General features: G+C 39.0%; 1 protein-coding gene across 3 annotated transcripts in view; it reads right to left on the reverse strand.

Moving 5' to 3' along the window:
• The window catches only part of ibtk (inhibitor of Bruton agammaglobulinemia tyrosine kinase), a 53,620-nt gene that overhangs the window by 19,347 nt on the left and 15,274 nt on the right, over positions 1-18,999 (reverse strand). For all 3 annotated transcript variants that reach the window (XR_009063002.1, XM_057834352.1, XM_057834350.1), the window contains exons 6-20: positions 15,943-16,113; positions 15,699-15,816; positions 13,297-13,477; positions 13,027-13,150; positions 10,586-10,763; positions 10,232-10,385; positions 9,697-10,081; positions 9,321-9,562; positions 9,153-9,239; positions 6,067-6,149; positions 4,541-4,578; positions 4,344-4,440; positions 4,117-4,218; positions 3,917-4,034; positions 3,700-3,760 (exon numbers count right to left, since the gene is read on the reverse strand). Coding sequence is in view for 2 of the 3 variants with exons in the window: in XM_057834352.1 (XP_057690335.1) it covers positions 3,700-3,760; positions 3,917-4,034; positions 4,117-4,218; positions 4,344-4,440; positions 4,541-4,578; positions 6,067-6,149; positions 9,153-9,239; positions 9,321-9,562; positions 9,697-10,081; positions 10,232-10,385; positions 10,586-10,763; positions 13,027-13,150; positions 13,297-13,477; positions 15,699-15,816; positions 15,943-16,113 (2,139 nt within the window). In the remaining variant the exon portion in view is untranslated. The remainder of the gene's footprint in view (positions 1-3,699; positions 3,761-3,916; positions 4,035-4,116; positions 4,219-4,343; positions 4,441-4,540; positions 4,579-6,066; positions 6,150-9,152; positions 9,240-9,320; positions 9,563-9,696; positions 10,082-10,231; positions 10,386-10,585; positions 10,764-13,026; positions 13,151-13,296; positions 13,478-15,698; positions 15,817-15,942; positions 16,114-18,999) is intronic.

Below are 18,999 nucleotides of genomic sequence, written 5' to 3' on the forward strand. Positions count from 1 at the left end.
AACTTCCCGCGACACATCTATTTTTATCAGTTTATGATCCCCATTTCCACCAATGCCCTGGTGATTACATGGATGCGTGCCACTTTAACTGAGACTGTATTGAAAGGAAGACAAAGGGCTTTTTGGGGACACGACTTCAAGTCGAACACTGAGCGAACACACACACCTGTGCACTAGCAGTGCAACGGTTTGCGGTTCAAAGCTGAACCGTACGGTTCGCCCTGTACAGTTCAACACGCCTTGAACTGCGCCTTTTCGGTTTTGCAATTAATTTATTCCGAACGCTTGTGGAATGAATTGGCCGCTTTAACAGCGCAACTAATGGCACCTGATTTGTATGTTTAAATGATGGGGGAAAATTTGGGATTAAATGGGTTAATGACCCCGAACATTTTTTGTTGGAGGATAACTGTATTTCACTGCTCCAGTGCTCCAGACACTCATTCAATCACACTCATAAATAAATCAAAAAAAGGAATAATTAATGAAAAAATAACTGCAATTTTAAAATATAAAGGACAGTGATATTAATCGATGTTTTGATCAATTACCGGGACAGTCTAAAATCAGTCATCATAAAAAAAAGTCGCTCAATTCAAAAAGTTCAGTGTCGCTTAAAGTCTGAAAACTGATCACCCATTACCAAAGTTTATGTGGACATTAGAGGAGGTTAAAGGGAGTGCCAAAAAAAAAAACGATTATTAGATGCATCGCGATTCGACACATGACGATTCGATTACGATTCATAAAGGTTCAAAAACGATGATTTTCCCTCATAACTTTATGTCAGCCGCTCGTAACTGAATGAAATTCAAGACACGTCTGCCACCAGGACACTGTTAACGGATGCACGCACAACGTTATGATAGATGCTGCCGGTTACTGAGAGAGATTTACTTCTTTTTAAAAGACTGGAAAATAAATTTGTGTATGAGACCCGGCGGTCGCGCTTTTGTGTCAAGTTATTTTTTAAAGCGAGACGGGATGAGAGAGTTCGTTGCTCCTTGTCTTTCAGATGGTCAGCAGTAGTTTTAAGGCATTTCAATTGGAAAATGTACTGAGTGTGTTGAGAACCCTGTGCGTCAATAAGAGGTGAATACAAGGACCCTCTTGTACTGTTTAGCCTTTATTGTTGTTGTTTTTGAGATGTTAATAGTTAGCGCCGAGAGCTAAGCTAATTAGCTCATTCGTATGCAGAACGTGTAAAAGCATGATTGTTGCAAGTGCTGCCTGGGAGCCGACAGGCATGTGTGCGCATCCGCGGGCGGGGAGAGAAGAAAGTGCGCGCGCTGTAATGAGTGTGTGTGTGGCGATGTTGGAGGCAGCCGGACGTGTTTATGTGCTCGGCAATAAACGCCACAAGTTAAAAGTGATCAAGAGTAGAGATGGGAATTGATATGATTTTTCCGATTCCGATTCCATTATCGATATTGCTTAACGGTTCGATTCTTTATCGATTCTTTTATCGAGTTTAATTTGGGGAAAACGAAGAACAAACATTTTAATTGGTATCGAGTTTGTTTAATCAGAAGTCATACCCTAACAAACTCAGAACGAGGTCAAAGGAGACCCAAAGCCTCAATGTTAACTGTGGCAATAAGTGGCAAATGCACAAGAATGTGTAAAATTTTACTGAAACATTTTTCTAATAAAAAATATTGGTATATATTGGCATATAGGTCATTGTTCTGCCTTTGGAAATATTAAAGTGTATTATTTACCATTATATTGAAATGCATGGCTTTTAGTTTTTATGGTGTTTTCACGCTCAAGTGGGGGCGCCGTTGCACTTCCTCACGCGAAGAAGAACGCGCTCACGTGAAGAAGAGCGCGCTTACACGCGAAGAAGAAGTACCGCATCCAAACGAGTGAGCGAGTTAGTGAGAGAGGGAAACTGCTACGAGCCTACGTTCTTTGTTAATGTTTGTAAAATATCTACAGAGGCAACGCCTGTATGTATCATCTTTTGTTTTGTCTTTGTGCGTTTCCACTCCCGATCGGACACTTAAATCCAGTTGTGTAGTGGTTTGAACGATGTGCTAATGCTCGCGAACGCATGCAAACCGTTTGTGTTACAGTATTACTGTATTAGCAGCTAATCATCGCTGATTCACGTTGATGCAAACCTGTTTGTTATTGGGGACGAAATTGATTTGTTTCATTTCTATTTTTAGTCTAACTCTTCAAGTGATGGTTGAATAAAGTCAGCAAATTATACCAACGTCTTCTGCATCGTCATTTGGAAGTTTAGCTAGCTGTATAGCCAGGACTGAGCCTCAGCGTCTCGGTGAGGACAGTGCATTCGTATTCCCTCCAGATGCAGTTATTTCCACCTTGCAATGACTGCAAGTCACTTTGTTGTATTTTTTCCTCGTGAAGTGAAGACACGCTTTCGAGCGTTTGAACCTACGTGCTGTCATTGTTATGTTTACGGCTGCAATGCTCATGCTAAACCATCGTAACCTTTCATTTTCACCCTCTTTCCTGGTGAAGTGTAGCCAAACTTTGGAGCAAGTGGTTCTTGGCGCCATGCATTTTGATGCATATGGACAACTAGAGACGTCACGACGCAATACGCGTCTTTAGGAATCGTTAAGGCTTTTTCATTGTGATGTCGAGGCCTCAAAACACTAGGACCCGGTTCGGAATTGGAATTGGATTTAGATTCCCATCCCTAATCAAGAGCAGTTGTGATTTCCACCTGTCACTCCAAGAGTCACACAAGGTAACACTGTGAAAACAAAGTATTTTGGTTAAAGTAAGTCTTATTTCTAAGGACACTTTGTTTCCAGAAAATGTGGAATTCATCCCACCAGTGTAAATTTTATTGTATTGTTGAGAGAAATAAGTACTCCCTCTAAAATGGTTAATGTTTTTGCACTTTCTTTGTAAAAAAGCTTTTTGTTGAATGGGCATGTTTCCATTGTTCCTGTTGAATCATTAGGGTATTTTAAATAAATAATGGACATTAATTTGTTTGGCTACTTTATTAATCAGTAATGTACGATGCATCGATAATCGTGATAACCGCAATCATTATCAATACCCCAATCATCGTTCAATAATCGAATCGTAGCACCCTGGATCGTAATCGAATCGAATCATGGGGTGCCTAAGACGGCACACCCCTAGTAAACATATCTACACTTGCCCACATCAATCTCTTAAAATATTTTAACCATCACCCCAATATTTTAAATTTTATGGGCGTTAATTTTTTTCCTTTCCACAGTTGCTACAAAAGGTCATATATATTGGAGACTGTCATTCTGATATTTTCAGCAGTGGATTGGCACCTAACTACTAACTTTAGCAATGTCCACAAATTTTGATCCTTACATTTGTTGGGGAGGGTGGGGGGGGGGGGGGGGCGACTTTAGACCATGAACTCTGTTTATTGACAACAAAACACAGCAACTGTGTAACTGCTGCCAACATAACAAAATGTCAAGAACAGAAACACACACTTTTCTCGTTTCCAAGCATTTGAGATTTCGAAAATGGGAAATATAGAGAAAATGCCGTACTCCATTTTTGAGCATGGATACCAGCAGGGGAATTAATAATATATGAGAGGGGGGAAAAAATAAACATATTTTGAAGGGTGATAATAGGAGAAGGAGTCTACATTAGAGGTATACTCCGAAAATTACCGAACTAAAGCAGGAAATCTTGTGGGGCAGATGTTAGGTGACTCACCATCTTCTTGTAAGCTGCAGAAAGGTCCAGTAGCACTTCATCACTAAGGCCATCTAGAGCTCTGAAGAAATCAGAGGAAATAACACATTACAAGTACAGTACCAAATATATTTCCCCATCTTTCAAAGCTCAACCATATTAAATCTATACATAATTCAGTGTTTGACAGCAGGTATATATTTCAAGTCATTGCATAATTATTAATCCAGGCTCTCACTTTGACTCAAGTAGTGCAGCCATGTTCAGCACGATGAACTGGAGGCAGGAAAGTTTAAGTTGCTCAGCGTTGTATATGGCGGAAAACTCCAACAGCTCTGCTGCATTTTTCAGAGTTACTGCAAAGAACAAATTAGTTTAATTTCACAGTTATAGTTAACTTCAGTAAAAAGGATATTGATAAAATAAAAAGGAACATACAATTTTCTGTGATGACAACCTCACACATTTCCTTTAACCGTGGGATCAGCAGCTGATCAGCTACAACAAGCACGTTGCAGACAAATACCACATTCAGAGACTCTACAATGAAAAGTAGGAAAATAGCATTTTTGAGTTTCATTTACATTCATATTCATACTTTCTTTGTGAGTTTCTTTTACATTCATATTCATACTTTCAACCAAACATGTAAAGTGTGAAACTACCTCTAATGGTGGGGGAATCATCCGTGTATATATACTCAAGAATGGCCTGTAGAATATCTGAGGTGGTAGGCATCTTAAGTGCAGAACACGATGTAGCCTGAAGAGGGCAACAAAATACTAGTGTCAATGTGTGGCAATAGCAAACCAAAATGTTAACACCACCAGAAGTGTTAAATTAGAAAAAAAACAAAACAAACCTCGATCCACGGATTGCCAAGCATACTGTGGAAGTATTCTGTAGAAATTGGCATTAACATAAACATATGTTATTTACAGGGAAATATAATGGGATTTTTACTCTGTGAACACTTGTATACAAAACTGATATTTGATGCCCTAAACCTAACCACCCATCGGATGAAACAACTAAGTAAATCTTAGCTGTTTGTGTCTTGTGTGAAAAGATGTCTTAGCCATCCATTCTTTTTATTAAAGGTGTATTCTCTGTGGTGATACACATTTTGAAATATTGTGACACAATAATATAGCACACGGTCACTCATCAAAATAAGCGCTTCTATGGTGAAATACGTTCTCTGTTTTTGAAAGTTTGCGAGAGGGAGGGTCCTTTGTTTGTTCCTCGATGGTGGGGGCTAGAAACACCACTGGCTGAAGCTTTCTTTTTAATGTGTTCCTTGCTGTTCGATGCCAAAATGTTTTAAAAGTTTTAAACTTTATTTTTTACTTTTGAGGTTAAACACCAGTTGGCCAATTTTTGTTGTCATTTCAAGCTGTTAGTTAACCATCACACTAGATTAGTGCAAGTTACAATGCAGTGTAATAATGTCAAATAACGGTGGCTTAAATATTGCGTGCAATAAAATAAATGTTAATCCGAAGCAGAAATTGCATGCATATTTTCAGCATTTTTATTCCTATACAACCCAAAAAAAAATAGTAATTGCAAATTTTCTTGAAATATCGTGATTTAATTTTTGAAAAATTTCTTAAAATATCGTGATATAATTTTGAGGCTGTATCACCTATCCCCAGTAACATTACGAGCATTAGTGAGTGAAAATGTCTGCCCTTGTCTTTAGACTCCCACCCATGGTACTGAACAACCGTTAGCCGCATTGAATAATGAGTGGGAGAACTGCATGAGACAAAACCTTCCCCCGAAAGCAAAGCAACTCATGTAAATACTGTATCAGGTAAGGGAATGCCAAAAAAAAAATCGATTCTTAGATGCATCGCGATTCGACACGTGACAATTCAATTAGGATTCATTAATGTTCAAAAACAATTTCCTCTAATAACTTTATGACAGCCGCTCGTAGCAGAACGAAATTCGAGACACGTCTGCCGCCCGGAACGGACGCACGCACAACGTTATGATGGATGCTGCCGGTTACTGAGCGTAACTTCATAAAAGTGCTGCACTTTTGAGCTGGGTGGCACAGACAGTGCCATGCTCAGCCAGAAAGATGACAAGCTTTTCTTTATCAACTATTTTAAAAAATTAGCATTTTATTCCAAAGCCTAATTCCTTTCAGATGAGCAACCAAATTAAAAAAAAAATTCCACATCTGAACTCTTTCCTTTTGTGTTGTGAATCACTTCCACACTTACCACTGTGCAGAGAATCTGTTTCAGATGCTTGCATGCTAAAATTTTAGACTTCGTATTACAAGACAAACACTAAATAAACATGCAATAACAAAATCCTTTGTGTGTGAGTGTGTGCGTGTGTGGTTGTGTGTACTTTTAGACTCAGTCATACCTTGTCTCGCACACAGGACACTTTTATGGCAAGGAAACTCTTTCCCATCTACTGATTTCAGAGTAACATCACATAGGTAAGAACTGTAAAACAAAAGCAGAAAGGGAGGTGTTGTATATAGATTTTTTTTCTATTCAGCATTTCTCTAAATGGAAAAATGCTTTATACCAGGGGTGCACATATTTTTTTTGCCCAGGTTCTCAGAGGAGGACCTGGAGATGTAACTTGGTCCTCATTGAGCTTGAGAGCCGACCCGCCTGATGCGATAAAATTATGACAAGCTTTACTTAGAGCCATATTACCTTTAATTAATTATATATACAATTAATGCTTGATTATCAATTGGCACAACAAAATTGCCATTACTTTGAAGTGAAATGTAAAGAAATAAACTTAAAAGCACTAATTCAAAATAAAGGGCATTATGCGGCTCCCACATTAACTCCAAGCCTTTGTAAAAGAGGAATGTCCTCATAAGAGCTCATTGAACGTGCATGTTTAACTTTGTGAAATGCGAGCAAAAACACGTTTGTCAGTGCATGGCGCTGTTCTTCATTAACTTTATTAACTTTAGTAACTTCATTAACTTTCCGCCACTTGTTCATAGAGCGAGTGGGGTCCTGTCTGACATCGATAGTTTGCTTAATTGCCACATGCTCTGTTTTTTTTCGTGCTTTTCAAAGTTTGGATGGCTGAAATTCTTTGACCCTACATAAAATGCGCTGCTCTTATCTAGAGCTGTCCCGACTAGTCGACGTAGTCGACGTCATCGATGACGTAAATCCATCGACGAGCACAACATGCCGTCGACGGTTAATGAAGGGTTAAAAAAATATATGCGTGGAAAGTTAGAATGTCGGATGCTCTGTTTGCAAGCGGGGAAAGCGGCACAAAGCCAAAAAAAGCGCACCAGAGTGTCCAAAACATTGACTCATTTCAAAGAAACAAAGGAGAGTACACTCTTCTGTCCTGTCTCTTCAGTGCCAAGCTTGGCTGCACGTCGGCCGTGAATAAACACCTCAAGCGCCTTCACGCAGTTTGTAATTTTTTTTTTTTTTTTTTGTACACCAGAGGGTGCTGTCGCCTTACTAAATAATAATGTTTCATTGACAATGGGCCTATAAGTGCTATTAGTATTGTTCTTAATGTTAATTGAAAGGTTTATTTCATGTTATGGTTTATTTTATGGTATAGAAAATTATATAAGGTTAAAAGGTCATACATATATACAGTATATACAGTGATTGCACTCAAGGGAGAGATTGTCAATGATAAGGTAATAAGGTAAAGGCAATTCATATAGGCAATTCATTGATATATAAATAAGGTTTAAAAGGAAAAAGGTGAAAAGTTTTTGTTAATTTCTAATTGTGTTGCTTTATTTGTGTGCACCGTAGCTCTTACAGCGTGTTTACATCAAGAATGGAATAAAAGTTGTAAACCATCAGTTTAAGAGACCATCTTTTCAATCGGGATGCTACACTAGTTAATTCTATCAGCATTTGAACTCATTGTTTATTTGTGATTCATTATTGCTATTTACGTGTTTATTTGTACTTTAATAAATGATTTGAGTGTTCCAATATGTTTTTTTTTTAATTGATAAGCGTCAACAAAAATTTCATTGCTAAATTAGTTTAAATTTTTTTTTTTTTTTTTTAAATTTAATTATTAGATTAGTCGACTAATCGTAAAAATAGTCGGCTGACTAATCGGGAGAAAATTAGTCATTTGGGACAGCCCTACTCTTATCAGCGACATTGGGATTCTCACGGCAAATTCTGCACCACATTTCTGTGCGAGCATCATTTGCTTCTAGCCATGGTACCTCCTGCAGCCACTTTTCAGGAAAAGTCCTTTTTTTCATTAGATCCGGTGAAATCTCTGTCATCTGTGTCTTTTGACGGGGGTGGGGGAACACAGAAATAATTACTCAGTGGGGCCTGCCTTTTTGGCATTTTGAGAAGTGATTTTCTTGTGTCCGCCGCAAATACAGTGGTCAGCCATCGGTACGCAAAAGCGTATGGAAGCCATTGAGGGCCAGCGCGTTTGTCTACGTCTAGTAAGCATGCGCATGAAGACCACTTACAGTGCTGCTCGAAAGTTTGTGAACCCCACAGCGATGGTCAGATTTTTTGTAAAAAAAACTAAAATAAACTTATTAAATGTTAAGTTATACCCAAATCCACAATACTGACATTCCAAATAATGGACTGAAACAAAAGAAATAGTTATATTGTCATTCTTTATTTAACAAAAGTGGTTGATTTAAGAAAAACTCAGATATCATGTGTGCAAAAGTATGTGAACCCCTTCAGTTAATAAGATATTGCGCCTCCTTTTGCAAAGATTACCTCAACCAAACGGTTTCTGTAGTGACTAATCAGCCTCTCACATCTACTTTGGGGGATTTTTGCCCATTCTTCCTTGCAGAACGCAGTCAGTTGAGAGAGGTTTGATGGGCGTCTGGCATGAACTGCTCGCTTCAGGTCCCGCCACAGCATTTCAATGGGATTTAGGTCAGGACTTTGACTGGGCCAGTCCAAAACACGAATCTTCTTCTTTTTCAGCCATTCCTTGGTTGTATTGCTGGAATGCTTTGGATCATTATCATGTTGCATGATCCACCTTCTGCCAAGCTTTAACTTCAAAACAGATGGCGTCAGGTTATGTTCTAGGATTTGACAATATTCCTCAGAATTCATGATTCCCTGGACTATGTGGAGTTGTCCAGGTCCTGAGGATGAAAAGCAAGCCCAGATCTTGACATTCCCACCTCCATGCTTCACTGTTGGGAGAAGGTTCTTTTGGTGGTATGCAGTGTTGACTTTTCGCCAGACATGGCGGTTTTGGTTGTGACCAAACAGTTCAATTTTGCACCTACATCAGTTGATGAAAACTCTTTTTAATTTAGTCTCGACAACACAACTGTTAAAAAAACAAAAAAAAACTACTGAATTGATTGATTAGGAAATCAGGTTGAAATAATAGAAAATTCCAAAATGTTGAGGGGGTTCACAAACTTTTGAGCAGCACTGTATGTGGACCCCTGTTTATATCACTAAAACAGATTACAGTACACCAACCATTTCTTTTGGTTGAATTTGAGTTGGTTGCCAGCTTTCTTGTGTATAACGTTGATCTTTCCACCCTCATATTTAACACCATCCAGTCTGTCGAGGAACAATTAAGTATTATTGATAAGTAATTGAAATGTATGTGATGATATATAAGGTTGAGAAAAAAAAAAATACCGTGTAGACAAGCTGCTGAGGCCAAGCTTCTTTGCTACTCCTTGTAGAGTTTTGACTGGGTTGTACCCGACATCATTGGCACCTTTGCCTTTTCCCTTCTTGCCGGGTTTGGAGACCTTGTTTGTGATCTTGTTACAATCTCCTTCAGCTGCAAAGGGAAGGGAGCGATATACTTCCAGTGCTGTCCTACCTCTCAGGTTCAAGCCTCGCAGACTGCTGATAAGACTTTTCCCCTCTGTTTTCTGGTGAAGACAAAAATATTAAAAAATGAGAAATGTTACAGGACAGAACTAGAGTAGATGCGACTCGTCAATAGTCTGAAAAACCAGAAACAAGAGGGAACAGGGTCAAAAAAGCATGGATAAATGAATTTTACCTGGCTTTGATCAATCCAGGAGCTATGCTGTTTAGGTCGGGTCCCGTGGACCAGTAGCTCACAATTATCTGTGTAGATGAATTGCAGGGCATACTCTAGCATGTCGGGTGGAATCGTCTCCAAAATAAGCAAGTCGCAGCCCACTGCATCTTCACTCTTCCTCACTTCTTTATCAAGTTCTTCATCGATCCCACAACGCTCAGCCATAAACTGTTTACGGAAGAACTCAGACCTCATGGACAGGATATATTTGTGAGCTGCGAAGGTGCGATTGCCGGCTTGAAGTGTTACATCATGGATACTGTCCATTTCATCTGCTTCCCCCAGAAGTCTTTGGAAGTGTGTCGCAAAAGACGATGGCGAAATGCTGGGAATCTCATATAAACTGGAAAAGGAGGAAACAAGACGCTATATTCTAAACGTAATTTTTTATTCGCACTGTCAACAAGTTCGTGCAAACCCTACAAGCTACCACTATTTGCTATTACTTGAGTCCTAAAATATTTAACTGGACTTTCATATAATGATTATATACCTTGTTTTGGGATCAACCTGGAGCAATCCAAAATTCCGACCATTGGAGTCCATGGTGATGCTGACAGCTCTGTGAATGTGGGGGAGCTTTTCCAAACGAATTCGCTCAAATATTGTCCCAACATCTGAATGTCCACAAACTTCCACATTGATCTCTAATGCAAGTATACAATTACAAAAAAAAGAAGAAAAAAATATATATTTTTTTTTTCAACTGCTTTTTTATTGATAGTTAACATACCATTCGCAAAGTTCTGAAGGATAATAAGTAATCCGTAAATACGTAGCTAGATATGATGAAAATTTAACAACTTTAAGTGGTTGGTGAAAGTCACAACTATTTTGCTTAACTCACCTTTTTTGTCGGTGTACTTTTTATATTCTCCAGCCCACATGCCACTGAAGCCCTCCCCCTCCTTAGTCACAAACATCATGGCATTTTTGCTGAGAGCAATGTCTGACATGAAAACCTGGCGCCCGTACGCCCACCGACACTGTCTCACCGAGCTACCTGAGGAGCGCCAACAGAACACCTGACAGGAATGGAAAAATACAGAAGTTATTCAAACCTTAGTCATCATTTCCATCTATAGGCCTCCACCGAGACATGACTGCTTAGGATTGTGTAACCGTCCACTTTATACAAAAGGGTTAGATAACACTATAGAAAGCAACACTGTGGTAAAAAAATAAATAAAAATAAAAACTTTTGGTGCAAGTGCAGGATCAAAGTTACAAAACAGATTTTGGCCAACTGTGTCACATCTAAAGCAATGAACAGGAGCATCTTCTTTTCTCTGCATCTCGTACGGTGTACACAGGACATGAATGTGTAGGTGCAGGTGTAGACAGGAAACAGACACATACAAAACTAGGGATGTCCCAATCCGATCACGTGATCGGAAATCAGGCCAAACGCCTCATTTCTCAAAGGATCGAAATAGGGTAAAAAAGGATCAGGTTTTTAATTTTAAAAATTAATTCATGTTTTCTGCTTCATGCTCGTATAGGCTCTCACTCTCCCTCCTGCTGCTTTTCTTGGTCAGCAGTTTGTTAACGATGATTGACAGGTTTGTAGCTTTGATCTCACGAGTGAAGGCTGTTGCGCTACGATCAAAGGCACAAATGCGATAATCAAAGTTTAGTCATTCTTCATTGTCTAGACGACGTTCTCGGCAGCGTGAGCGTCAAAGCGTGAGTGAATCTTGAGTGGACTCATTCATATAAATTATATGAATGTTATGGAGAGTGATTAAAAGTATGTCGTTGAAGGTGATTCAATGAAAAATGTGGGTGTGCCTACATTTTGTGCTGGTGCACCTTAAGAAAAGGCACACAAGTGCAATCAATGCAAAAAGTAAGTGTGGAGCCTTGGCAATATCTATCATAATGTTATTTTTTTCCAATATCATTAAGGCCAAATTTATATATTTGTTTACTTTTTAAGGCCTAAAAAGTAATAAAATAATCCTGGAATACAGTAGCATTGCCAAAAGATAAAAATATACGTTTATGCGTTGCGTATACTCCGCAACACCCTTGGAAAAAGCGGAATCAATGTATGATTATGTGAAAAAATGTTTGCATAGGCTGCAAATTTAAAAAAAATAAATCCATACATTTTAATTAATAAATGAAATGCACTAATACATATTTACACACATGCTCTAGCCTTCTTTCCTTCTAAACCAGGCCGTTTACAAGAAGCACGCGTAGGGTTTTTTGGACGGTCAACAATTTCCTGTGCAACAGACTGCTTCTTGGGACCGCTCTCACTAAGCAGTTTCTTGCTCACGTTTTTCTCATTCGATAGTTTCCAGCAGAGTTCACTACATTTCTCACAGTTTAATTAACGGATACTGTTCTCTTAGCGGCTTCCTACTCAAGTTTTGCAGGTTTGCAAGTTCACACAGTTTAATGTAATGCTAACTCTGATGCAGGTCGGACTTTCAGTAGCAAAATTAGTGGTGTTTCCCACCTCCACAACATGCACAACACCTTTTTACATTACTTACAGTGGCTGCAGCTGGCCAAAACAAAACTTCTGATATCCCTCCTCTTCAAAGGGGGTGGAGGAGGTGGTATGTTGTCGACATGTTGTATTTCTGTGTTGTGACTTGAGGCTGTCTGCCTGTGTATGGTGTGGGGGGGGGGGGGGCTTCAGCTAATGAAATGTGTGTTTGAGAGAAAAAATGGACTGGCACATTCAGCAAGTGAGAGGGGGCAAATGTAAATCTGAACATAATAAAAATAATTCACTCAATAATGCATAGGGTCAATTCTATCCTTACAACATATGGGAAGACAGTCCAAATGACCTATATACCTAAACTAATTATGCAATGCAAATAAGGTTTCGTAAAAGTTGGTGGGGACAATTAAAGCATCCTGAAAAGTTGGTAGTGTTATGTCCCTACCATCCATATGCAAACCTACGCCCTTGTTGCAAACATACACAATTGTATTTGATTGATTGACTTCGCACATTTGTAATTTGGGGTGTGGGGTTTCAATTATTTACTATTAAAAGTGTTTACAAGAAGGATAGTATTCAGGGCTAATTTTACATTAACATTTACTTAATATAAAAAATAATAATAAACTTTTCATGTATTTTTCATTACAAATCCTTTAAAACTAGCAATTCAGTCTTTAAATGAAATTCCATTTTGTGTATTTTGCCAGAAATGAGGTCACATGGTTGTTTAGGCAGGAAAAAACTGCCAGTCCATTGATTGGAATGTTGGCCAATTCCTACTGCTACAAAAGCAAAAAAAGAGCAATTTCCGCACTTACCCGACCAGCTTCATCCAATAACAAGATGGACACCTTTTCTCCCCCACACTCATTTAAAATCTGGGGATTCACACGATGGTCGAGATTGCCACCAGTGACAAGGACTTTCTTGATGTTGAGCTGCCTAAAAAGGATGAAAAACAGACAATCATCAAGACTACGATCTCAAAAACAACTAAGATCACCAACTCTTGATATCAAAACAGGTGGTTTAATCAAGAAAGATAGTGTAAAATGTTTGTTTTTGCTGTGATGGCTCTTTTGATTGACCTTGAAGCAATTTTTTTACACTGGTAATCAGCCAACAAGTAGACATCTCCTTTCTCGCTCACAATCACAGTCGCGCCACCACTTGCAGCAGCCATTGCTATGGTGACGTCCTTTTGGTGCAGAGCAGAAATTTGCCGTGGAGCTGTCACACACCTTTCCCCATTAGGGTCCAACAGGTACCCTGAAAACAAAGCCAAAGCATAAGGCCTTAAAACACTAAACTTCTGTCTTTCAACTATATAACAAATAATCAAAATAAAAAGTTACTTTGCAAGATACATAGAGGAATCTTATGTAATAAGTGCCACAGTTTACAATGAAAGTTATGAGGAATTACGGCTCTATAAATTCCAGATGACCGAGCGTTCTGTCACTCAGAATCCTTGTGCTCACCAAGAAGGTTCTGTAAAGACTGGACCTGTGATGACACCGGAACTTAAACCTGTTCCAGGGGTCAAACATGGGTCACACGCTTTGGTGGAATGTAACGAAATAAAAGTACTTTGTTACTGTACTTCAGTACATTTTTGTGTATCTGTGCTTTACTTGAGAACAAATATGAAGTGTTACTTTTTGCTTTTACTTCATTACATTTTACAGCAGGTAGTATATGTACTTTTAACTCTACTACTTTTCAAATCGCCTGCGTTACTCGTTACTTTTGTTTGTTTTCTTTTTTTTTTTTTTCATTGTGAATTGATAGTTTCGTTTTCATGCCTCCGGTGCAATCGAAAGCCCCATGCAACTATAGCGTAACTGAGCACTAGAGGTAGCAAACGGAAGTACAAGCAAGATGAGGCAGGTGAACAAGATATTGAACAATAAAAGCCACGACTCTTGTACAGTAGGTAGTGTATACACCTGAAATTTGCTTGCAACCCGCCATTAAGCTAAATTTTGTTTAAATAATGTTTAGAGTGCAGTCAATTTTATTGCTTGTTTTTTTCATTTTGCAGTTTTAAATAAAACTGGTCAGTGAATGAATCTTCTGGTTCTTTTGAATATTGACTCAGATCTCTGTATACTTACATACAGTGTGGCAAATAAGTATTTAGTCAACCACTAATTGTGCAAGTTCTTCCACTTGAAAATATTACAGAGGCCTGTAATTGTCAACATGGGCAAACCTCAACCATGAGAGACAGAATGTAAAAAAAAAACCAGAAAATCACAGTTAGATTTTTAAAGAATTTATTTGCAAATCATGGTGGAAAATAAGTATTTGGTCTATACCAAAAGTTCATCTCAATACTTTGTTATGTACCCTTTGTTGGCAATAACAGAGGCCAAACGTTTTCTGTAACTCTTCACAAGCTTTTCACACACTGTTGCTGGTATTTTGGCCCAGTCCTCCATGCAGATCTCCTCGAGAGCAGTGATGTTTTGGGGCTGTTGTTGTTTGGCGCATTACGCCCCCAAAGTATTTTTAATTTGTCCGTTTTACCCAGGAGACCCCCGTTTACAGACACCGCGCAACCGCTTTTGTGTCAACCCAGCCATGATCAAAATGTCTATAATTTTTAGCTTTGAATCATTACAGGATGTCTAATATTTAGTTTTAAAAAAAAAAATATTCACTCGCTTATTTTTCACTTTTAAACAAATTACTTGGCAATGAAAAAAATAAAAACATCTTTAAATTGGTCACTGATGCCTACATGTTAACTGTCGCTTAATTGTATTTTTTAAAAAAATTTTTTTGTTATTGTCGCATTTTCCCTGATATTTTAGATGATAATCGAGCCAAACAAAGAAAAATTGAGAATTTAAAAAGTTTTAAAAGGGTAAATATTTGAAAAAGAAAATCTCGACCACAACTTGATGTCTGCGATTTCTGCATCACGACCCATGATATATTACCGTGTTTCACCCATATATTCCCCAAAAATTCGGCTGTGGCCATTTACACCTGTGTCTTGACACTCGGTGATACATGCTACACACAGTTTTTGGATCGAAATAAGATTTTCTGCCCCCAGAAAACTGATTTTAAGCTTTCCAATGATGTATCACACTTGCATATAGGATTTTAAACATATACATACATATTGGGATTTTGAAATTTGGCAAAATTGGGGGGTCTCAGAGCGCAACTTCAAGTCACCTGAGTGTTTTACTTTTTACTTGTAAGGTATTTTAAAGCAAACACTTTTGTACTTTGCACCTGTAGCTGTACTTTTATTTATTTATTTATTTTTTTAAAAAGTACTTCATCCACATGTGACTTTTTTTTTTTTGTATGCATACTCTGATCGCGCATGCGAGAAGTGTTCATTCAGGGCTTTCAGCACCGCCCTCTGGCTGTCAGCAAGGATGAAATAGAACATCTCCAGACGTTTTACCTTCTATTTAACAAAGTCAGAAGGTTATAGTACATGTCAGAGAGCCACACCAGTTCTTACCAAGCTGCCCTCCATTGAGTCCCATTGTATAAACTGCATCCTTAGTCCACAGCACTGTATGGAACCTGCCTGCAGCAACTCCAATTACTGCCCTCCCTCTTAGTGTCTTGGAAAACACCTAAATCCAAAGAAAGAGAGAATACTGTGCTAATAAACCAGATAGACATTTGCAAACTGTGTCATGCAGTTTTTACTAAATATATGACATAACTAGCATCACAGTATCCTGTTAAACCATATTTACCTGTTTAGGAACATGTGCTGAAGCTGGCGGAGGCGTCAAACCTAGTTGGTGGAAGGTGTTAAGCCCAAAAGTGTAAACATAACCTTCTTCTGTCAGCACCACTGTGTGATCTTTTGCTGCTGCCACCTGAGAACAGTGGTGGGACATCAGACCCTCCACCAGTCGGGGAACCTGTGGAGTTAAGTGAGAATATGGTGAAACAGTCTGGGCAACCACAGCAGATGCTGCATGGATAAGTTATGGTATATGGGCATTATGCAGTAGCCTTTGGTCTTTCAATACCAATACTGTATATGGGAAAACCCATTGGGAAAACCCATTGGCAGTGTATCAAATACTTGTTCTCCCCACTGTATGTAACATATATACCTAACAACAATAATATTAGTCAGGCAAGTAAAAAGGGAGAGAGTTTAATTGAGGCCAATTAGTGTAGTGTCAAACACAGCTTTATACATATATATTAAGTGTGTAACGGTACATGTATTTGTACTGAACCGTTTCGGTACTTGGTGCTCGGTTCGGAACGGAGGCGTACTGAACGAGTTTCTGACGTAATGTAACCCTTACTTTTCAAGGCTGTGAGTCGATCGGGTTACAGTTTGTGTAGATTATATTTACTCCGTCTTCTCTACTATAATGAGGACCAACACGGTAGGACAGTATATAACCCAGAAACGTCAACGGCGCGACAACGTGGCCGCCGCGAGAACGCAGTGAAACGCGGGCGTTAAAGTCGATCAGCAAATGCACACCAGTCGCAGCGCGGCCGCGTGTTAGACGCGTCCCAGAAGCGGCTCAACGCGACGCAGGCGAAAAGAGTATTATTTGACGGGAGACGCGACCCTCCTGCGTCAAAACTACTACCGGTGTTGTGGCGAAAAACGGAAGTCACTCGTGTAAAAATACGGTGGATCCGGTCGATTTTCAAACTAATATGCAATCGTAACCTACTTTTTGACTCCATTAGATCTCTTCAGTGGTAAATTGGGGCACAGTTGACTTGTCTTTGTTGATTTACTGCCGTCTTCTCTGCTATAATAATAACCAACACGGCCCCGTGTTCAATACAAAATCCTCCTACCACAACAAAACAAATAGGAACTAATATTCACATAGGAACTAAAGTTATACAACATAAAATGTACAATATAAATGAATACTACATCACATTTGTAACATATAAACACATCATAAAATAAATAGTAGCCCATTTAAATAAAATAAATTGAAATGAGCTAAAAGACCTGTAATTAAATCACAAGAATAATAGACAGATCCTGCTTACACAATTAAATGTATTAATTTCTGTGTGGCGCTTTAACTTGAGAAAATCCACCAATAATAGTGTTGTATCGGTCGCGAACGATTCGTTCCTTTTGAACGAATTGTTTGGGTGAACGAGACCGAACTAATCACCATCTGCACTGATTCATTCTATGAAGTTGGTGCTTGTTCACTGCGTGGGAGGGCGTTGAGCAAGCGGCAGCGTCTTCTGACATCGCACACGACCAATCAGACGCCAGCCTCATCGCGGGCAGGGGAGGGACCGGAAACAGATTCAGGGCGTATGTCACTCACTTCCACGTGTGGCCAATGAGCAGCCAGCGTGCAGGCAGGGGGGCAAGACTGAGTTTTGTCACTTCCCGTTCAGTGACTCGGTCCTCCGGTTCCTGACCTAGCTTGCTGCTAACTTGACTTTCCAGTAATGAATTTGCGGTGAACGAATCAAAAAATGAAAGGAAAGGACTTTGTCACATATTTGTTAACGTGGAGCCTATCAAATGCAGCTCAAAAAGACAAAAACACCACACAAATCTAGCGAGCATGGTTTAGTGTACTACTTTTCTCAACAGACTCACGACTACCTATGACCACATACTATCAAATTTACAGTAATTTAAAACACGGGTAGCTACGAGGCAAGCAAAAGCTGAGCTGCGGTCGCGTGACGGCAATGAAGGGGGCAAAGAACTGTCACTATAAGGAGGCTCCATGGCAGCAATATTTACCTCATATGTGCACAGAAAAAAATATTTAGTATGATCGCCATAATACTGATTTGCAATGAAACGGTATATACATGTCATTTTTCCCAAGTGTTTTATTTTTTTTTTTTCGTGTCAGGTGTTGGTTGGTTTGACAAATCATGTGAATCCGTCCATCATGTGCTACTCAAGCGCCCCAAAACAACGCACATGGACACGGGAGATGTCGCAATATGTGTACATTTTTCTTAACAGACTAATGAGAGTAGAAAGGCGATATCGTAAAGAGCAAACAATTATTTCTTGTCAGCATTTGACGATCTGAGATGCGGGGACGACAGGGGAGCTGACCGGATTATTTTATTTATTAATACCAGTGCAAAAATTCAATACGATCACCATAATACTGATTTGCAATGAAACTGTATATGCATGTCAATTTTTTCCGAGTGTTTTTTTTTTTTTCGTGTCAGAGCGTGTCGGTTGGTTTGACAAATTATGTCAATCCGTCCATCATGCGCTACTCAAGCGCCCCAAAACAATGCACGCAGACACGGGAGATGTCGCAATATGTCTACATTTTTCTTAACAGACTAATGAGGGTAGAAAGGCGACATCGTAAAGAGCAAGCAATCATTTCTCGTCAGCATTTGACGATCTGAGATGCGGGGACGACAGGGGAGTTGACCGGATTATTTTATTTATTAATACCAGTGCAAAAATTCAATACGATCATCTTAATACTGATTTGCAATTAAACTGTCAAATATCAAAATGTAGTATTGTCTTTATTTCAGAGCAGCACATTCGACAACTAGCTATTTACACTTATAGTTTTAACAATAGTAACTAAAAATAATAGTGATGAGCATAAAAACAAAAATACAACAGAGCGAGAGGTAAATATGATGTGTTGGTCGTTCCATATTTTGAAATTAAACTTTCGATTTATTTTTATTTTCGTGACAGCAAGCATTGTAAATGTGATCAAGAACATGCTAAAGAAAGTCCGTGCGCCCCCGACCCCAACCCCCCGCTCCCCCCACAAAAGGAAAATGTTTAACCGTGT

The sequence above is a fragment of the Corythoichthys intestinalis genome, chromosome 4 (assembly GCF_030265065.1).
Source record: "Corythoichthys intestinalis isolate RoL2023-P3 chromosome 4, ASM3026506v1, whole genome shotgun sequence".
In the NCBI taxonomy this organism is placed as follows: Eukaryota; Metazoa; Chordata; class Actinopteri; order Syngnathiformes; family Syngnathidae; genus Corythoichthys; species Corythoichthys intestinalis.